Source organism: Anguilla anguilla, chromosome 2 (assembly GCF_013347855.1).
Source record: "Anguilla anguilla isolate fAngAng1 chromosome 2, fAngAng1.pri, whole genome shotgun sequence".
Lineage (NCBI taxonomy): Eukaryota > Metazoa > Chordata > Actinopteri > Anguilliformes > Anguillidae > Anguilla > Anguilla anguilla.
In genome coordinates this window covers 27,206,786-27,229,002 of record NC_049202.1, presented here as the reverse complement: position 1 = coordinate 27,229,002, position 22,217 = coordinate 27,206,786, and the positions used below count along the sequence as shown (strand labels likewise).

Genomic DNA, 22,217 nt, shown 5'->3' with positions numbered 1-22,217 from the left:
TTGCATGGCTGCCTTGATCACTGTTAGTGTGTGAGTGTGTGTGTGTGTGAATGGATGAATGAGAAGCATTTATTGTAAAGCACTTTGTGAAATTGTTGCTGGAAATGCGCTATATAATTGCAGTCTATTTACCGTCTCTCGAGCGAATGTAGATGAGCAAATGGTAGCAAGTGAACTACCATAGTTCATGTGAAATGCAACCAAGACAGTACAGTGGCTAAGTTAGTTAGCGCTTGTCGCCAGACATTACAGACCACATGCCCCCAGTTTAACATTAGACACCTAGCTAACTACAGCAGCTCTGGGGATTAATATCAACCTGTCTCTTGCCAACATGAACACTTAACCAGCAAGACCTTTCATTCATAAGAGCAGGCCAGCATTATGAAAGGTCTACTATCACTCATGTAACTTGGTATTAAAATTCTGTTTGATCTTGGATCAAAATAGTCTCACAGTATGTTTTTCTTTCATGGATAGCTAGCCAGCCACCTACTCCATCTGCTTCAAAACTGCAGCTATATCTACGGTCTTGGCAAAGTCATAGCAAAACTGTGTCCTTTCAATTGAGCACCTATACTGTATACACCAGCCATTAATACCAAAACCTCTTAAAAATCCTCTCATCACGGTTATTTTTTACCTGTGAACATGGAAGAAAATTTATGGAAAGCCATCAATGCCTTAACCTCTTTAAAAAGTAATTTCATTATGGTTATTTTTGTTTGGCATTGATGACTTTCCAAAACTATGCTACAAGAACATGCCGTAACAACATAGCATAACATACTTTAAATTGAATAAGTATTGCACATATTTACACCACACTAGCTAGCTCAGTGCTGATGTTGAGATATTAGATGTAAAACAATTGTCCTTATCATCTGCTAGCATCTGTCAGCAGCTGTCAGTTGATATTGATTTGTCATTTGAAATATTGAATATACTGCCCCAGGGTTGCGTGCACACTTCAGATGTGACATTTCTTAGAAACCAGTCTATTTCACCCAGCATCCAGTATTGCTATAGGAACACATCAGCTTCTAGCTATGTAGTATGCAGGTGTCAAAAACAGTTTCGAACACTGATCACCTACTTATGATATATGCAGCACAACAATGGCAAATGGTGCATATTTTGCATTACAGAGCCATAAACCTAACATAAATTAATTAAATTAAGGACATGGGGTGTGCGCAAACAGTGGGCCTAATTTCTGCAATTAAAGGGCCCATCCAGAATTGCTTCAGCCGATCCAAAATTGAAATCCTGGCTCTAAAACTGGGCCGAACTGGTAAAAAATAACAGCATTCTACCTTTTCTTTTTCAGGGGTTCCAGTTCCTGTACGGCTAGGTCGAAAGAGTAAGTTCATAACTTTAAACGCTTGCATTTTTGTGAGTGCTGGTCTGATTTACAGGAAGCATACACAAGACCAGACTCTCGTAAGTAAAAATAAAAAGGATTCTAAAAGGGATATGTTACATCAAAACCAAGAGTTCACATTAACTTCACTTTCTGGCTCCCAGCATAATATATTTTACCATGCAGTAATGAGAGAGTGTGCAAGTTATGATGACGATGATGATGATGATGATGATGATGATGATTATTATTATTATTATTATTATTATTATTATTATTATTATTATACGGAGTATGTAAAAATGTTAAATTATCTGTCTACCTTCCAGTATTCATGACTGGATTCCTGGAGACCATGTAGGCTATATGCAGGATCATAGTGCCTGCTCTAAACAACAAGTCTGAAAAAATAAATCTCCCTTTTCTTGCAGTTACCAATGGTTGAATATTTGCACAACCAGATAAACTAGGAAAATGTATAATCAGTGAATAATGTAGCATTGCGCAGGCTAGTGGAGCAGCTAACTAATTGTTAAGTAGCCTACTTACACCACGATATCACCGAGGTTCAGAAAATGTAAGCCTGTGTTTGGTTAATTTTATTATGCAAATTCAAGTAAAAAAGCTATGTTCGACATGGTGAAATATCAGAGATGGGACCACTGACTCTTTACCTATAGATCAGTAGGCAGGGTTGTGCTTCACTTCGGGATGCTTATTCCGCTCTTACAGCTTGTTTCCAGCCCAAACCACTGCAAAGAGAGCCAATTTTTTATTTTTTTTTGTCAGTGACGTTTCCTTCTGACATCTACGACGGCGATCGCGATGCGACCACAACATTTATTTTACCTTTTTGTATAGCTATTTCCATGGATAAAATCACATTTATTATTATTATTTTCTGTTAAAAACATTTAATTCATATCCAGGTAGATAGCCAACTACTTTAAAGTTACATGACATGTGTAGCCGTTTACTAATACGATTGCATTTCTGCAAAAAAAAACCATTAAACCACAGAAATTGCTGAGTTGTCTTAGAATCTTTATCGCCACAGAATGTATCAAGCTGGCAGCGTCGGCATAGAAACGGATGCTGAAACGAAACTTTAAGTACATCACAGGTGCTATAACAGCTGTTTTAGAATGTCATTACGTCACCCGGATCATTTTTGCAGCCCGGATCAAATTTGTTGTGTGACTGTGCCACTCGAAAGCAAGTGCGAGGGGAGATTAAAATAGAAAGCAATTTACGACCTACACAACCAAACCGAAACTACTGCAAATCAGAAAAGACAGGCGTTTTATGACTAACCAACGCTACCCCTGGAGGTGTTTTTTCCAGTGTCTCCCATTCGTACTGGCTTTTCTCAACGGAAAAGAAGCTCTCATCGTGCAGCTGCATTCCCCATCTAATTAATCTAGTCCGTTACACATTCGCCCACTGCATGGCCACAGGTTTAGACCAATCCGCTTCTCCATTGCGATGCTCATCTCAGAATTTCAAAAGCTCGATAGGGGTCACCAAGAGAGAGAAAAAACAATGAAATTAATTAAGCATGCTATTCAGAATACAACACCCCTGCTACACTAAATTTAATTCTGAATGAGATTCTCTGTACAAAATTAAGTTTATTCCAGAACTAAGATTAATCTTGGTCCGTGAAACCGTGAAACATATCTTAGTCCGTGAAACATAGCTCAGGAAGTAAGAGCAGTTGTCTGGCAGTCGGAGGGTTGCCCGTTTGATCCCCCGCCCTGGGCGTGTCGAAGTGTCCCTGAGCAAGACACCTAACCCCTAATTGCTCCCAATGAGCTGATTGGTACCTTGCATGGCAGCCTTTTACCGTTGGTGTGTGAGTGTGTGTGTGAATGGGTGAATGAGAGGCATCAATTGTAAAGCGCTTTGGATAACAGCGCTATATAAATGCAGTCCATTTACCAAACCGGACTATGTTATAACTAGTGCACTTTAAAATATATGAAATTAATATGGCATGTAAGTCTGTTCAATAAAATTCTGCTCTTAAAAGTAACTACACCATTAATGCACTGCTTGTTTTTTCATCTTCCAACAGGAACTAAAGGGGAGATGTTTGTTGGGCTCATGGGTAGGAGATCCTCAAGTGGAGGTGTAGTCCAGCTTTATGTTTTACAAATCACACCGTTTGAATTGTTTGATGATATCATCTAACTGTCAGGAAGTATCAGGCTAATTGCGCTAAGGACTTGTGTTCTTCCAGTGAAAATCACTCTTAAAAGAGATTATAATGGGATCCAGGCAGCATATATTAGCATCCCTCAATGTTAGGGTTGGTTCACTTATGCCCCTTTATCCTTCTCAGCTGACTTTACACTCTGCTGAGTGTGTTTTTTCCTCAAAATTCACAATTACTAAATCTTGTAAAGTATTTTGATTCAACTTATGAAACTTGAAAACTGACACCATGATTGTGCTGTACAGAAAATCAACTGCTGATAGGCACATCAGAGATGGCAAACCATTATATTTTCACTCAGATTTACTAGCTACATACCGACAACATGCATTTTAAAGGAAACTACTCACTTGAATTTAATTTAAATTGGACAAAGTGGGTGTTGAGGTATGAATGAATGATTTTTATCATCACAACACCCTATATTATACCAAGTGGTGTTTTTACTTTTCCAACACAGGAGTATATTGCAATTAAAGACTTTGAAGACTCATTTATCTACTTAAAACAATGTGTACATATTTGTTGGGTAGTGGGTTCTGTCTAGATTTAAACTAACCAGTTTAAAGTCATTTATAGAAGATTTTCTATTTATTCCATGTCTTTTGGGTTTTGAATAAGTTCCACCTAAACAGGAATCCAGTGTGCCAAATAAATATTTTTGTAACAGGATTAGTACACGTAAGCAAGTGTGTGGTATAAACATGCATTGAACTGAAAACAGTCTGCAGTGTGTTCCGTGCTGACTCTTGATATTTGATCTTTTTATTTGACAGAGTTTCAAGAGGAATGGGACAAACATCAGTTTTACTGAAGTTTATATTTCACAGAGCTTTTAACACTGCCTCCTGCTGCACATTTTCTGGCCCTTTCTATCAACATAAACCTTCCTGAAGTAATATTTGACAGTAGTGAAATGCTTTCAAGAAACATGGTGTCATTTTTGAATGTTCAGACAACACCGGAAAATAAAGACCAGTCTCAATTTTAAGATGTCACACCAGTAAGGTTATTTTTTGGTCTATAGTACTAATAGATTCCCAATATATTCCATGCTTAACTGAAATATATCTCTAACAGAGAAGTTGGTATTGTAAAATTCAAGAACATTTTAAGAGACGGTCTACTCTTATTATCCAACATGATGCATATACTTGCATATTCCCGTTTCCACAAATAAAATGTCTCAGCTGTTTTAATACATCTCCTGTAAAATAAAAATATTACTTTAAGAGGTCTGATCTGAGATATTTCAAATGCTTAGCTACGTTTTTGTTTATGTACCAAACCCTTTAAGCCAGGCTTTTTGCTTTTTGTATGCTACGCATAAATAATAATTAGACTGAAATGGCATTAATGGCATTATAAAGTAGTATATAATATAAAAATGGACAGCACTCAATTTGCTTCAGACTACAGAAGTCTGTGTTACAATTTAGAATTCTTTGTTTGCCTCTTCCAAGCTTGAGGCCTCAATAAGTGAAGCTGTCTGCAGTTGAATTGCACAAAAAATACAATGGACCTGTCAAACAACCAGTCTGCAAAGTTTCTTTCTCTTTTTTGGAAAAAAGTGAAAATTACATTGTATTATATGCAGCACGAAGATAAGAACATAATTTGTTTTGTCTTCTAAATATTTTTTTACTTTGTGTTTGGTTACCAATGACAGCTTCGGCAAACAGACGACACCTTGCAGAGGAGAACTTGATGGTTGTTCTCAGCACACATATTGGTTTTATGGATGGATATTTTCTATTAAATATAAATATATGGAAAGTATGCAATGTTTTCCTAGTGCAAAGATTCAGGATGTTGACTGTCAAAAGTAGTAACTCACAAAGGTTACACTTTTCACTTGCAATCAATTTATACAGACAGGCATGAGAGCAGCATATGTTACACTATGTGTCAAAAAATAATTGATCGATTAATTTAGACCTTTTTTCCCTTTTGGGGGATTTGACATGGTTTTGGCGGTGGAGGGTAAGGGGGGTAGGTGGCTGGTCGGGGTGAGGGTTGAAAAAATTTCCAGAATGCCTGGTATAACTTTAAACACTTAAAAGTGTGGAGAAAATATTTGTGCAGTTTGTAGCAGTTATTTATTTATAAGCCATTTATTCTTTAGCAGCAAATTAAGCAATATGATAGAATGTGTAAGTAAATATGTTTTAAAGCATTGGCTTGTACATAAGCTTAAGGTTAAAGAAGCCTATACATGCAAAGTTTTAACACACCAATAGGGTAATGATTTAAATGTTTGATAAAAATCAAGCAAGTGTGTAATAAAACAATGTGAACTGCTGTAATAGCGATGACATTTAAAAGCAAGGAATTGCAAGAGAGCTGAAAGTTCTTTTAAGTTTTGAAAAGAAAAATGTGTGAAACAGCAAGCAAGGAAGTGTGCAAACTAGCAGGTTATTGTGAAATGAATTCCAAGTGTTGAAGCCAGTTTTAAATTGGTATAAGAAGTTGAAATGTCATGCCTAAAGTTTTTAAGAAAGCAAAAGTAGTTTTAGAAGAAAAAGCATGCATGTTGGCCTACTTAGCCGATTATTTTGTTCCAAACATATGTCCAAGTCCAGCAACAAAATATAGTGTGTCTTGGAAGATGGTAACAGCAAGAATCAAAATGGCCAGTGTTGGTGTAAGCAAGGGTTAGGGAGGAGCCTCCCCAGTCTAAAAGTTAGAGAAGCGCCAGAGAAGAAGCACGTCATAAATGTAGTCAGTGACACTGGGGCTCGATTTTATGGCCAGCACATGGTGTGCTGCAAGTTGTTGCACTGGCAAAATGGTATTTTTTGTCATGAAAGTCCCCTTTGGTAAGCCGTTTGGTAATTTTGTGATGCAGAGGTGGGAGGGAAGCTGCTGCTGGAGATGTGTAAGTCAATATTGCATCACGCAGTGTAATTTGGGCATAGCTCATCAGAATTTTCAGGTCAATCTAGTCTGCCATTTGTGCCGTTTGCCAGCCACCAGCTCAGACCAAAGCACAGGCCTACAGTGAATTGCTAATTTCGGGGCCTTCCCATGCAATGCTTGCATGTTTCATAGCCCATTCAAAAGGCAATCCAGGGTTTTCCTGGATCGTATGCCATCCAATTTGACTTTTATATAAATCCCAAGAGCAGGAAAAATGCATAATTTGCATTTAAATTTTTTTTATTTTATTTTAAATTCCAGAATTTAGGTCTATTTTTCATTGTTTATGACTGTTCTTACACTGCAATTTGGTCCCTGGGGTACTGTATTTTCTTCTTTTCCTACAACCGTCTGTAATGAGAATGACTATAAATGCAACTTACAATCTTTTCATTTTAATTGACTGCAGATAGCTGCAGTGCTAGCACAAATTATGGATATGGACATTTCCAATTAGCGAAATGTCAGGGATTCTGGGCTTAAATTAAATAAACGCATATCGATGACACAAAATTATAACAACTGTTGTATTTTTCCATGGCTCCATATAATAAAATAGTGAGTTGTTTTCTTCCATGTCTGCCATAGTGGTGGGGGACACTATCACAAAACTGTGGTCATGTTTTTTCTTTAAGTAAAGCAGAAGCTGTAAGGTCTTCCTTTGTTTCCGTCCAGAGGCAAAGCACAACAGCACTTAATCATGACTTCACCAGACGGTTTTTTTGTTAATGTTTTCAGACTAAGCAAAATGTCAAAAAGAAAGTCAAGATTATGGTTTTACCAAGCAGTGCATTTGACCCTGCGTCTGCCTCAATGACAGTTAGCAGCGTTAGCACATCTGCTAGTAGCATTAGATGGCTGCTAGTAGTGTTAGCACATCTGCAGTGCCTCAAGTTCAACCACCATATTCAAGTTAAGCTACTGCTGCTACCGCCATAACCACAGCTATCCAGAAGCCACCTGCAAGGCAGGGCATGCCTATCTCGGTTGCTGATGCTCAAGAGCAAACATCGGAGGAAGAGAATGATGCGACTGCAGCAATCACACCAAACAACTGATTCAGAAAACAGTGTGGAGAATGTAAGGAGCACAACACATGGTGTTTGTTGAAGACGGAAATCTGGAATGCACCATTCGCAGTGGGGCAAAGCACCTTTTAAGCCGTGAATGCATTTGCCAGAGGAATGGGCAAATGCGTTAGGGAAGCCTTTGCTTCTCGTGGACATTAACAGACCCCAATTAGGCATATTCACCCGAATGCCACCTGTCAGATCGTGGGTAAAGGCAAGCCATCAGCTATCCACTTCCTGACTCCCAGGATCCCAGAAGCCTACTGAGCTGAAACCACTATCGGCACTTCTGTAAGGTGTGACCACCGTCCACTGATGTATGGCACTTAAAATTGTGTGGCCGACAATACAATATTGTGATGCTGTGTGAATAGCTGAATAATGGGCATTTTAAGTTAATTGATTAGATTAAATCTGCTTTTCTTGTGCTAAGGACAGTGTAGTGTGTGAGTGGATAAAGTGCAGGTACGCATACAAGTGCTGTTGTAGATATTTTGAGCTGGTCTGACTTTTACAGTTACAGATGATTATTGATAAGTTGAAAACTAATGATTAGATTGCTTACACATACAGTTACATTCAAAGCACAGAAATAAATGGGCATGTGTTGAAGCTTACAATTTTCTGGGGTGGGAGGTGGGGTTGTGGGGGTTGAGAGGCAGCTCCCCGGATTGCCAAGGTATAATTCACACACTGCTGATGGTCACAGAATAACATTTCCACCCATGGTCAAGCAGATATTTAGAATAGGGGAGAACCGGGAGAATTGTGACAATTTTCACTTTTTACGGAATTAGTTATAAATAATAAGATCAAAAGCTGTGAAATTTCACTGCAAAGAGCATACACTTGTCTGCTACAATTAGTCACATTAAGTTTGAGGTGGTCACAAATGGTTTGTGTACAATTTAAACTAACTATAACGTAGTCCAATGTTAAAACTGCAAAGTATGTGTAGGACAGTTGTAATACTGGTGCAATATTGTAATGAAAAAATTATTACAGGATAAAATGTGGTTGGTTCAAAAACTGATACTGTGCATGATCATAGTGTACATGGGTGTCAGCAGCCCATTAGGAAGATCATGTTTTTTACATTTATTGCCAAAAATGGTACGTATGCAAGATTGCATGAGTTGTGGTTTTGCACCTCCTGCAAAAGAAAGTCTTGTGAGAAACATCTAATTAGTATATCATTATTGTCATCTTCCATTGCCGCTAGAGAATACTGAAATTGGCAGTACACCCTGCGCAATGCGCATGGCTCTTGAAGGGAATGAAAAGAGGTCATTAAATTGGCTATTAATTAGGGGTGCATTGATCGATCTGCCGGGGATCAGAACGGACCAGTTTTTGCTCTGTAACACAAGATCGGTGACCAGTAGGTTTATTTTATTCTAGCCGATCTGTATTCCAGTTTTATGATGCAGGAAATGTGAGCATGCACAAGTTGGATTGGAATGCTGCTGCTATGTCTTTCCCAAAATGTCAGCCATCTGGAAACAATACAAAGTGTGTGAAGCAGACATTAAAGGTCTGTTTTTTTCAACCTGGGTCTTATTTTTGTAATTAATTTTAATTAATCCTCTTCATTCTGATAGTATTTTATGAAACTGCTCATTGGAAAGTTTCAGCTTTTTAGACGTTTTTTGCCTCTATGCCAGTAGCTTAACCATGGTGTCTATGGGGCATATCATAGATACACTATAGGTTCAATGTAGCATCAAGCAAGTCCAGTTTATCTAAACCTGTAATTGGGAAGTGAAAATAAATGTGAATGTTGAAATTTATTGGTCAAAATTAAAAATGATTCCATCTGACCTCTCAGAATTGACCGTAAACTACACTATTCTGTGCACATGCAAATTTAATTTAGCTCTTCATCTGTGTATTTTGGTTCAAGTAAACATAGTTGACCATCGAAATGAAGAAGCTCAACAACACCCTCATAATAGTCTGATGAATAATTAGCTAGTGCAACATAGCTAATTATCTAAGGATTTTCAATTTCATAAAGGTAATCCATGTTAAAGGTAAAACATGTTAACTCTGCTTGCACCTTTTGTGGGGCTTACTAGAGAAATAGACTCTTCCGCAATGACTGTGGTAAGTGTCATTACACCCACTGTCGCACTGAAATGTCTCCTAAGATAAAGTGCTGATCATGGTGTGAGGCCATCAAAATAGACTCTTCTGGAAGCACTACAAGATTCAGCCACATTTAATCAGAGCTTCTTTGCTGTGTAGCTATGACAAAAATATAACAATTATTAATAATAATAATAATAATAATAATAATAATAATAATGCAAGTATCTGAATATATTGGTAACTTACAGAGCAAATAAACAATCTTATGTTGTCTTTACCTGTTGGTTTAAAAAAAGTAAAAATAAAAAATAAAAACTTGGCTTCGTTAGTCTTTAATATATGAGGACAAGGTAAGCACAAGACTTCAGAAAGTGCCCAACATACAACAGTATTTTCTGAGACTACCAATACCACTTGCATACAAAGAGTCTGGCTGTGAGAGGTGTAGTGAGGCCCTTATGTACCTTTGGTAGGATGTTGATGACTAGGGTGCCTGAATTGTCAACCTTGAGGAACTGAAGAATTCAAATTCATTTTTATTGAATTAAGAATTATTAAAGTGGTGTGTGTCAGTCATGAATATGGGTAGTAAATTCAGATGTGTGATTAGAGGAAAGATTTTCATACAGCAAGAGTTGATTTTTCTTATGATTTCTGGGACTGCCCTCTCTTGGTTTGCTGCTTATCTTGCCGATAGGTCCTACCAGGTCATCTGGATGGGGTTTGTCTCTGCACCTCACTCCCTTGTTACAGGAGTCCCACAGGAATCTGTACAGTTCTCCAATCTATCTCCAGCGAGCTCCTTCCCTATCTGTCTTCCATTGTTAATTCCTCTCTCTCCTCTGGTCATGTTCCCTCTGTTTTTAAGACAGCTCGTGTTACCCCACTACTCAACAAACCCACCTTAGACCCCTCCGATGTAACAAATTATCGACCCGTATCCCTTCTACCCTTTCTGTCCAAAACCCTCGAACGAGCAGTTCTTAAACAATTAACCTCTTTTCTCCATCAGAACAACCTGCTAGACCCTCACCAGTCTGGCTTCCGATCCGGGCACTCAACAGAGACTGCACTACTAGCTGTGACGGAGGCACTTGCCACTGCAAGAGCCTCACGCCTCTCCTCTGTCCTGATCCTTCTTGACCTGTCTGCAGCTTTTGACACGGTCAACCATAAAATACTCCTCTCCACCTTGGCTGGGATGGGAATTACCGGGACTGCCCTGTCTTGGTTCTCTTCCTATCTTGCAGATAGGACCTACCAGGTCACCTGGAAGGGGTCTGCCTCTGCCTCTCATCCACTTGTTACGGGAGTGCCGCAGGGATCTGTACTGGGTCCTCTGCTGTTCTCCTTATACACCAGATCTCTTGGTTCAGTCATTAATTCACATGGTTTTTCCTATCATTGTTATGCAGATGACACACAACTCTTCTTTTCTTTCCCCCCCTCGGCCACACAGATCAATGATAAGATCTCTTCCTGCCTGGCTGACATCTCCACTTGGATGGCCAGCCACCATCTGAAGCTCAACCTCAACAAAACTGAGCTGCTCTTCTTCCCGTACAAGACCTCCTTGCTTCGTGAACTCTCAATCACGGTTGATGGCACCACAGTGACTGCCTCTCACTCTGCAAAGAGCCTGGGGGTGGTCCTGGATGACCAGCTGGACCTCAAGGAGCACATCAAGGCAACATCACGGTCCTGCAGATTCCTCCTATACAACATCAGGAGGATTCGACCATACCTGACGACGCACTCCACCCAGCTGCTCGTCCAGGCTACGGTGACCTCTCGCCTTGATTACTGCAACTCTCTCCTTGCAAACCTGCCAGCTTGTGCCATACAACCACTACAGATGATTCAGAATGCTGCTGCCCGACTCTACAACTCCCCAAATTCTCCCACGTCACTCCTCTGCTGCGATCACTTCACTGGCTACCGGTCGCTGCCAGGATCCGATTCAAAGCCCTGACCCTTGCCTACACTGCCGCCAACAGGACAGCCCCCATCTACTTGCAGGACATGACTCAATTCTATGTGCCTGCTCGACCACTCCGCTCTGCGGCAGCAGGGCGTCTTGCAACCCCTCCCACCCGCCCAAAGGGATCACAGAGCTTCTCCACCCTAGCTCCCCAGTGGTGGAACGAACTCCCCGTCCCTCTCCGAACCTCCCCCTCACTATCCATCTTCCGCCGTGGCCTGAAGACTCATCTCTTCAGACTATACCTAGAATAACCACCACCACGCTGTGTATATATATATTAAAAAAAAAAAAAAAAACCCTTTTTCCTGTCACTTGTTACATGTTGCCCCATCCCTGCACTTCTTGGTAAATTGTATTTGTCCTAATACTCTAGCTTATTCTTCTGCCTAGTTTGGCTTTGCAGATGTTAGACCAGGATAGTGTTCTTTGTTCTCGGCTAGAAATAGCTTTACAAAATAAGTAATTGTACCTTACTGAACCCGTGTTCAGCAGTTGTCTACGATCATGAAAATGCACTTTTTGTACGTCGCTTTGGATAAAAGCGTCTGCTAAATGAATGTAATGTAATGTAATGTACTGGGGCCTCTGCTGTTCTCTATATATACTAAATCTCTTGGTTTAGTCATTAATTCACATAGCTTCTTTTATCAGTTTTTAAGATGACACACAGCTCTTCTTCTCTTTCCCTCCCTCCGCCTTCCAGGTCAATGAAAGAATATCTTCCTGCCTGGCTGACCTCAACTTGGATTCTGCCAGGATCAGGTTCAAAGTCCTGACCCTCGCCTACACTGCAGCCAACAGGACGGCCCCTGTCTATTTACAGAACATGATTAGATTCTATATGCCTGCTAGACCACTCTACTCTGCAGCAGCAGGGCACCTTGCACCACCTCCCATCCGAGTAAAGGGATCACGGAGCTTCTCCACCCTAGCCCCCCAGTGGTGGAACGAACTCCCTGTCCCTCTTCGAACCTCTCCTTCACTACTATCTTCCGCCGCAGACTGAAGACGCATCTCTTCAGACTATACCTGGACTAACTTCCACCACTCTGTGAATCATTTCACTTTAAATCTCCCCTTTCATGGCACTCATGTTACACGTACCCCCATTCCAGCACTTTTTGTAATTTGTATTAATAGCTGTATGAAATGAGTATTGTACCTTACCAAACCTCTGTTTTGTAGTTTTTCCAATGATATGCATTTTTGTACATCGCTTTGGATAAAAGCGTCTGCTAAATAAAAAAATGTAAATGTAATCAGGTGCATCACCGCATTTAAAGAGACGGTGCACTATTTCGCTACAAAGTAGGGAGGGCAAATGGAGCTTTAGAACGTAAAGGGCAGTGTGTGAACGTAAGTGACGATACATTACCCTTGATTTTATTTTATACATAAAGATGTCCCTTTCTAGATTCAGTAGTCATTTGTCATTGTCTGGAACATTTTGAAAAATAAACACGCAAATAGAAAGTGAGGGTAGGTATTTACAATGGCCACATGCTAAACCCTATTTGCTATTTATGCCAGTGTAAATCCTTTATATTTGTTCCGATTATCTCATTTATTGAGTAGAGGACAATATGGCATGTTTCATTTGAATTGTATTACAAAGAGAAAGAGCCCTGTGTAGCTGCATGAGTAGCTGCTTCAGCACAGTGTTGTGCATTCAACTCTTACGCAGTAATATAACTATGTTTTTTCTTTGGTTTTTGGAATATTTGACTAATTTTGCCAACTCATCATGGCCATGGCCACAGCAACTTCTCTGAGGAGTGGGTCAGAAGAGGAAAAAGCATGAAGCCTCCCTAGAATACATACAAACATGTAGTCTATGTATTACTGCTTGTAACATTTAAATTATTTATGTTTGCCATACTTTTGATACTGATATGCTGGCACTGGTCAACTGTTAGTTAGTGTTAGTTAGTATTGATCCGCACATTTGTACTGGGGGCTAATTAACAGCCCTAGCTGTTAGTATGGAATGGCCATGGCATGAAAAATTCTCATTCAAATTTACTGTGTGCTGATATGATATGCGCTAGATGAATGTAAAATTTCCAGTGGAGTGATCCTAAATAGTAACATTTGTAAAAATGTTGCCCAATCCCCATGCAACAAAAGATTACATCCTGTAAAGTACAGAAAAACATACAAGTGAATGATCACATATTTAAGCTTTTTTTCAATGTAATATCAATGTTTCATCTTAAACCATCAAGATGGCAAATGTGTATCCTTTATAATGAACAAAAAGGGGTTTATTCATTTATGGAGATGTTTTTGGACCCCTAGATATTTTAGACCCCTATACTGATGACAATTTTACTTGAAAATGATGCAGAATTGAGTTGCATGAGTAACAGTTGATTTGTAGTGAAATATATGATTATGTTAAGATTTACAGCAATGCACAATTTAGACATTTTGGATATATTTGGAGACATCAAGGGACACCAGTCCATTGCTTAGTTTTTGCTTCATAGATCTTTAGTAGTTCCACACATCTTTAGATTGTGCATACTTATGCTCGAATGGAGCAACTCTGATTTGTTTCACTGTTTTGTCACTTTGCCTTACTGATGGATGGTTTCTAGGTGACAGTGGGTAGAGTTAATTTAAGTCTATATGAATACACAATATTGAATATATTTTCCCCATTTCTGTACTGTATATTTGTGGGTCAGATGATGCAAAAATTTTAAATAAACTTATTTGTGAACACAATATTCTAAACAAAATAATGTCAATAATAATTATACATTTTACTCATATAATACAATACTTTATTGTCCCCTCAGGGGAAATTTGTTTTCACAGTTTTTGCCTTGCCGCCTCACATAAATACCATGCCATGCTTTTCATACACCCAAACCAATGTGTGCAAGCAATTGTTCAAACATAGTGCAGTCATTTTCACAAATTTTGAGTGTAACAGCTGAATTGCAGATTATTTCCACTATAAACGATTGCCATTGCACACTTACATGTGGTAAATACATTGAATGACCACATTCTCTTCAGATGGTAGGATGAAAAAAAACAGGGCCAAGTTACATGAAATAATTTAGAAAACATTGGGTAGAAATTCTTTGGAATAGAGCTTGTTTAATTTGTGTGAGGTAAGATAGTTTGTTGTAACCTGGCCCCATTTTGATACAAATAATTTTAATGGCAGTTCTAGATTTAGCAATTTTTAATTAATGACTTACAGATATTGCTTTGCATGTGTGAGTAACTTGGCATTTATGTAGGTTGAAAATGTGTTTTTGTTGAGGCTAATACTTTTATCAATTTAACTTGCGTTTATTTATTTTTTTAAAAACAAGGAACGTTACTTACCCATGGGTTGTTCGAAGATTCAAACGGCTGGCCTGTCTCATTGCCAGCAGCCATCATAACACAGGTGAAACTATAGGTTCAGCTATGTTACATACTCATAATTTGGCAATCAAGTCTAAAAATAAGGGTATCTGTTACCCTTAAATAGAAGAAATTAAATATTCAACTTTGCGTGCAGTTGACCACTCTGTTTTCAGTTTTCGCAACACTGTAAACTCTCTTGCCCGCAGTTACCGGCTCATGTTACAGAATTTTAAACTCGGTGATTGGATGTTTCATGTCGAAGTGCACCATGGAAGTCTTAGTTAACCTAGAAATCGCCACACGCATTTGCAAATCTCTGCCACGGCAGAAACGTAGCAAAAATCATGTGTAAAAAGACAGCCAATTGAGAGGCCTGCCTGAGTGATGATATAGACATTTACAGATCTATGTACGCATTTACAGATCTGTGTACACATTTACAGATCTATGTACGCATTTACAGATCTGTGTACACATTTACAGATCTATGTACGCATTTACAGATCTGTGTACACATTTACAGATTTATGTACACATTTACAGATTTATGTACGCATTTACAGATGTTTGTAAACATTTACAGATCTATGTACGCATTTACAGATCTGTGTACACATTCACAGATTTATGTACGCATTTACAGATCTGTGTACACATTTACAGATTTATGTACGCATTTAATGATTTATGTATGCATTTACAGATCTGTGTACACATTTACAGATTTATGTACACATTCACAGATTTATGTAAGCATTTACAGATCTGTGTACACATTTACAGATTTATGTATGCATTTAATGATTTATATATGCATTTACAGATGTTTACGCATTCACAGATTTATGTACGCATTTGCAAATAATGCTGTACGCATTTTCAGATGTGTACCCATGTACAGATTTATGTACGCATTTGCAAATAATTCTGCTACAATAATAGCCCCATAAACCCATCTTTTGATTATATGTTGAATAGTAGTTGTAACTTAATACATCTCCATTTTAATCTGGTTGAAAGTTTTTTGTAAGAAAGAATTTTTGTAAAGATTTATCCAACAGGTTTGTTCTATCAATGAATTTGGTAATTTAATATCTTGGATAAAAAGTAACCAATTACATCAAATAAATCTATTGTACATGTTGCAAGTCAACTGTTGATGCACTTGTTCTGTATTTAGTGCCAAACATTAAATGAGGGTGTTAGCTGTTCAGGCTGCTGGATTTGGAACTGGTTATATTTTAAACAAATTCTCATCTTCTCAACAGGCAGGATAGTTTGGTAAAATAAATATAATTGGGTCCTGTCAAGTTTTTATAGTTAAGAAAGGTGAGACTTAGGGCTCCATTTTCCAGAATCAAAGGCACATAGTGCAGTCCACATGGGTGTGGCTACTGAATTTTGGCATTTTTGTGACGAGTGGCAAGGAGCGCACAACTGAAAGCACGCAGCACAGGTGGAAAATGGGCTGGATTAGGCTTGAATTTATTATCAGTGGGTGTGTTGTAGCTGGATTCAATCATAGCCACTCAAATGACCGTGGTCTACCACTCCAATGGAAGATGAGGGTATACTCATCAAAGGTTTCCCCCAAGATATTCCTGTGCAGGAAGTGCAGAGTAGGTCACTTTTTCCAAAACAAATTGAGTTTTAACAAATCTCATAAGAGAAATTTGTTCAAATTATCTACTATCAAAATTCCAATGAAACGTTGCCCAAATGTATAATTATTACGGCCCAGTTTTCAAAGTCAAAAACCGGAACATTCCTGACTGGCCAAGTCAGTCCTGGTCTAAATTCAACTGAACATGCATTTCATCTGTTGAAGAGAGAATTTAAGACAAGCCCCATAAACAAACAATAGCTGGATAGCTGCAGTAGATCACCAGATAAAATACTCTGGAGATGTTTATGGACTTCAAGCATTCTTTGCATGCAAAGGATATACATACTAAACATGAATACTTCATTTACATAACATTAACATGTCCCAAACATTATTCCCTGAAATTGGGAGCCATGTATAAAAAGCACATTAATTTATACATGGTGAAACAAAAATGTACAAAAAATACCCTTTAATAAAAGCTGAGAATCTGCACTTTAACGTGAACCGATTGATTACAAATCTGAAGTTGTGGAGTACAGAGCCAAATCAGGAAAAATACATCTTTGTCCAAAACATTATGGAGGGCACTGTATACATTTATTAGTGGTACCAGGAATGGTGATGCTGTGTTGTTTTTTTAGTGCCTCAGGTGTTCCAGTCACCTGGAAGAGATCCAGAACCAAGGACAGCACTTGCCCTACTGCTGCCCACTGCATAATTATTGGGCCATATAGAAAGACCATAGGACCTTGCTCCCTGGCCTTGGGGAGTCCTTTTTCTGAATGGCTGCAGTTGTATTTGGTGAGTGGACATTTTCCCTGCCTTGGTCTGTGGAGTAGTCTTTGAAGAATGAGGAAACCAAGAACAGTTAGAGTGACCATCCCCAGCACTGCATCACAATATTCTATATATTAACATTTTAGAAGGTTGATCAAAGTTTTCAAGTTTTCTTTCACATCGAATAATGTGTCAATGCAAAAGAACAAGGAAGCAAAACAATCGCAACACCACATTTTATTTAGCATACATGGCCAAAAATATTTCACCAAATCCATGATGATGAAATGCTTGGTAGTTTTGAAGCTAACTGCTAGCTATCATTAAAATAGCTAGACAGCAAAAAAGTTTTCTTCAAAACATTTCCAAATCCATTTTCTCATTGGTGGACAGATGTGTGCCAAAAATGCATGTACTGCAAACGTTCACGTGCACAACAAATTCATCCTGGTTGCGTGTCATTATCAAAGTACTACTGCAAATCAGATTGATAGCCAGTTGTATTAAGACAGCTCCAGGGAGCAAACAACTGATCGATACTGTTTGGATTATTGAAACTGACAGTTGTTTCAAAATGTGAGTCTTGCCAATTCAATGAACCAGTTATATGATTTTGGGAAACCCACTTACCTTCCTTTAAGTATTAATGGCAGTGTGAATCACTGCTGTCTTCATGGTGATACACTTCTCACGGTTCATACCAAATTCAGTTTCATATTTTACATTACTTTTCAATTCAAATTTGAAAAAAGGATTTCAGGGGTTAATGTGTGTCCATGAGACACACATTTGGATGTTCTATGGAACAATAACTACTGGTAGCGGGCGCTCTGAGACAGTCCGGGTCCCCAGCAGCACAGAAAGCACTCCTCCTAATGTTAAAGTTCTATAATCAGCTCATTTCTTAACATTAAATTCCTTCAAGCTTGAGACTTAGGAAGAAAGACTGATAATTACATAACAAGTGACTTGTTTCTTAGATCTGGGCAATCTTCCAGGACTTTCACTTACAGGAACACATTTGAGTATTTCACTGAATTAAGAGCATGAACATATTCATGGGCATATGCATGGTAACACATTTCTAACAAGATGAGAACAGGCTGTGATCAATGGTGGATCCTCTCATTAGTGCCTTTTCACATCCAGTCATAAAATGAAGGCAACGTGTTTACCTGGAGCAACTGCTAACAGTGTGCAGGACACTGCTGAGCTGTAAACAAGACCTTTCACTAACCAGTGCTCTGAAAGGCAGGTTTTAGTAAGACTCTCTACAGTCACCCTGAGTATCAATAATGACCTTTATCAGACATCTTTCTACTCCCTGCTCTCATTAAAAAAAGCAGAGCATAAAAAACAGACAAGCCTTACTCAATATAATTTACCCCAAGGTGCGCAAAAGGACCAGTCAAAGAATATGTTGTAAAATGATTTGGACAGGCAGGAAATCAAACAAGGACAACATATTTCCAAGATGGAATACCAAATCGTTTTAAAAATTAATGAGGACTTGGTCATGTATGAATGAAATGCTAAACAAAATAAAAAATAAAGATGAAAAAACACAGGCCAAAAACAGTCAACTTGTTGATTTCAGATGCATTCGCTTTTCACAATTAAAAATAAAAAATTATTTTAAAATACATCAAAAAATTAATGGTTACTATTTGCCTTTCATTCAGAATATAGTGACTCTTTTACGGCTCAAGTTTTACCCAGCAGAAAAATAAGTGAGAGTGGATTCCACTGCATGATGGCATGATTCACATATCTCTACTTACAACTTGCAGTAAAAATACAATAAAACCTTCACACTTATAATCTTATGAGCAACAAATCTGACTTTTCTGCACAGGATAATACTCAGCGGGCTCTCCATCTACCGGGACTTTCATCTGATTGTACTGACAAGGTCCTAATTGAAAATCACATTCAATATTAAAACAATCCATGCAAATTCTGAAACCTAAAACAGCATTAAAATAAAGGTAAGTAAATAATAATGAAAATGGACAAGACATTGACATCAAAGTTAAACCAAGAAACAAACCAAACCACAACTAAAAAAAAAACTAAAAAAACAAATTGAAGTTTTTCCTGTGCCTCCAGTAGGTGGCACTCAGGGAGCAGAAATTAGCCCTGCTCCGAGTGGCGACAACAGTACATCTATCACTGACAGGTTTGCTAGCTGAGTAACAGTGGTTTTACTGGGTTCAGCTGCAAACCCTACGTTCCTTTGGGTGGTGTCCATTTTAAAGAAGTGGGGTCAATGGTCTTGTTGTTGTTGCCTCGTTTGGTCTCCTTTGCTCTCCACTCATCGATCAGGTCCTAGGAAAGAAGAGTGAATTTTATCCTGTCTTGGAATGAGATCAACTTGCATTATTTAAATATCCATCTTTATCCAGCAGGCCTTTCTAGCTCTTTTCCCAAACGGCTGGTCTTTCCAGACCCCTTCAACCATGTTTGCTCTAACTACCAATTCCACCAATTGACAAAGAAGCACAACTACACATTGGCAGATATTAATGGCCCTCTCCATTAAAAAATATCAACACTGTTTCAGTGTGAGCTTCTACTTACATTTTACATTAAATTTATAGTAATAATTTCCATTTTACACAACCATTTTAATGCACAACACATGGAATATACAAGGGATACTATCACAGCTGCATATTGTCATAAATTCAGGATCACTGATCTGGAACATCAAATCAACTAACAATCATTTTCGTTTTTTCTGTAGATGTTTCTTAATTTATGATCACTTCTATACTTCTTTGTGGCAACTTTATGCACATTAAACTTTACACCATTCATTTGATATTCTTGGCATTAAAGGCCAGCAGAACCCGAGATACAAACTCAACCTGAGATGGCGATAGAAGTCGGCTGCTTCTTCTGAAATGTCATTTTTAAAGTTGATGTGAAAGTACACCAATTTTAATCAGTATCCTTTGTTGACTAGAATGCTATACAATATTATTTTTCTTTTAAATCAACTACTCTTCTTTTGTTCATATAAACCTTAGTTTAAGTGAATAATACATTTAAACAAATGATTATTATGGTCTCAGTAATACACAATGCTGTTTAGTACAACAACAGTGCTATACATTTCCCATTGACTTATTCTGATAGAATTCCCCTTAAATTTTTCAACCTTGGAGGCAGTAATAAGGAACTGGACCACACCAGTTTGGTTGGCCGGTTAATCCACAGCATAGTGATTCATCTCTCTGAGGTTCTGTCGTACGGAATAATCTCCCTTTACATGCCTGGGCTTCAGACACGGTTAGCCTGAATACTCTAGACAATCCCATATTAAAAGATGTCTGGGAAAGGTAAATCAGGACATTATGTGAGCTGACCTGACTGTACTGTCGCACTGCCACTGCGTGTGAACGCTCAGGTTTGCTGTTCTGTGCAATGTTGGGTAAATGTTAGTTGAGGATCACTCTCATGGTTGTGTGTACTCCTCTGTTCATATCTTTTAGATATGCTGTCAAAGCATATTGCCCTGGGGCTTTACACTTTGGCGTCTTACTCTCCTCATTTCTGTAGTGCCTAACCTTCTCTATTTCTTTGTTCTGGGGCTTCTGCTCTTCTCTTGCCCTGAGTTTGTGAACTGCTCCAGCCCTGTCCCACCCCTAGTTCAAGCCCAAGTCTTGACACAACCTGAAGCCACAAATGCATGACCTCGTCCCTCTGAATTGTATATTATACGTCTCTTCATTTGGATTTCCTATTTACAGCTAGTGTATTCTGCTCAACTCATTTGAATATTTGCTGTGATAGAGGCCTCCTTAAATTTCTGTTACCATACATTTTACCCTTTACCCTGGGGCAGCCAGCGAAGGATATTCTCCCCATCTGTTGCAGGGTTCCTCATTTTCAGTTCCAAGTTTCTTCCCTTTGGGGTGTTATTTTTTGCCACTGATTGAGGGTTTTTCTCCCCACTGGGGAGTTACCTTGCTTGCTTTTTAGGGGTTCAGGCAAAGTTTCTGCCAAATTCCCTACAAAATAAACTGAACTGAATTGAATTGAACTAAAAAAAATATATTACTTTGGCCAAGAATTCTAGCATGATAAGAGCAGTTTCTTACATGAGAGACTAATGTTACATACAGAAGTAATTATGGCCTTTTCCAAAGCCTGTATCAGTGGAGCTGGGAGAGAAGGTGTCTGACTTACCTGTCTCTTCAGGACCAAATGCTTTCCCTTCCAATACTTAAGCATCTGTAGGGACTGCAGTGTGCTGACGATGTCTACAGGGTTCACAGCTGTCTCCTGACTTATCTCTGTGCAGAGTGATGGAGTAGGGTGTTACAGTGGTTTTGCGTTTCATTTGCCACTGCCACCACGAGAGAACTTCCCAGCAAAGGAAAATGTACATTTTTTTTGTTTGTTTTTCTACATGAACTACATGTTGTTTGTACAACCACCACCAGGTGGGCAAATGTGAGCACTCAAATCCATATCTAACTCTTACAGGTATACTACGCAGTATTTTGCTGCCCTTGCAGACTGTGTTTGTAAACCCACCTCACACCTCCTTCGTCCTCAACCCCACCCACACCTCCGTTGAGGACACACACTTGATGAGTGCTACAAACAAAATTTCAAGTGAAGAGGTGAGGTGGTCAGGGATACTGAAGACAGCATTGGAAGAACAGAACTTGATATAAAAGCTACCCAACCTCAACCTTAACAAAATATTTGCATAATAACATAGGAGAAAAATGTTTTATTTGGTTGTCCGTCCCCCATAGTGGAGTTTTTTCTCGTTTAGGCCATGCTCAATGTTGTCGTAAAAT

General features: G+C 38.7%; 1 protein-coding gene across 4 annotated transcripts in view; it reads right to left on the bottom strand.

Moving 5' to 3' along the window:
• Positions 1-17,619: 17,619 nt before the first annotated feature.
• Positions 17,620-22,217, bottom strand: part of LOC118220050 (histone acetyltransferase KAT7-like) — a 48,576-nt gene continuing 43,978 nt past the window's right edge. For all 4 annotated transcript variants that reach the window (XM_035403643.1, XM_035403642.1, XM_035403646.1 and 1 more), the window contains 2 exons: positions 21,595-21,701; positions 17,620-19,728 (listed from right to left, as the gene is read on the bottom strand). In XM_035403643.1, coding sequence (XP_035259534.1) covers positions 19,627-19,728; positions 21,595-21,701 — 209 coding nt within the window. In that variant the 3' untranslated portion in view covers positions 17,620-19,626. The remainder of the gene's footprint in view (positions 19,729-21,594; positions 21,702-22,217) is intronic.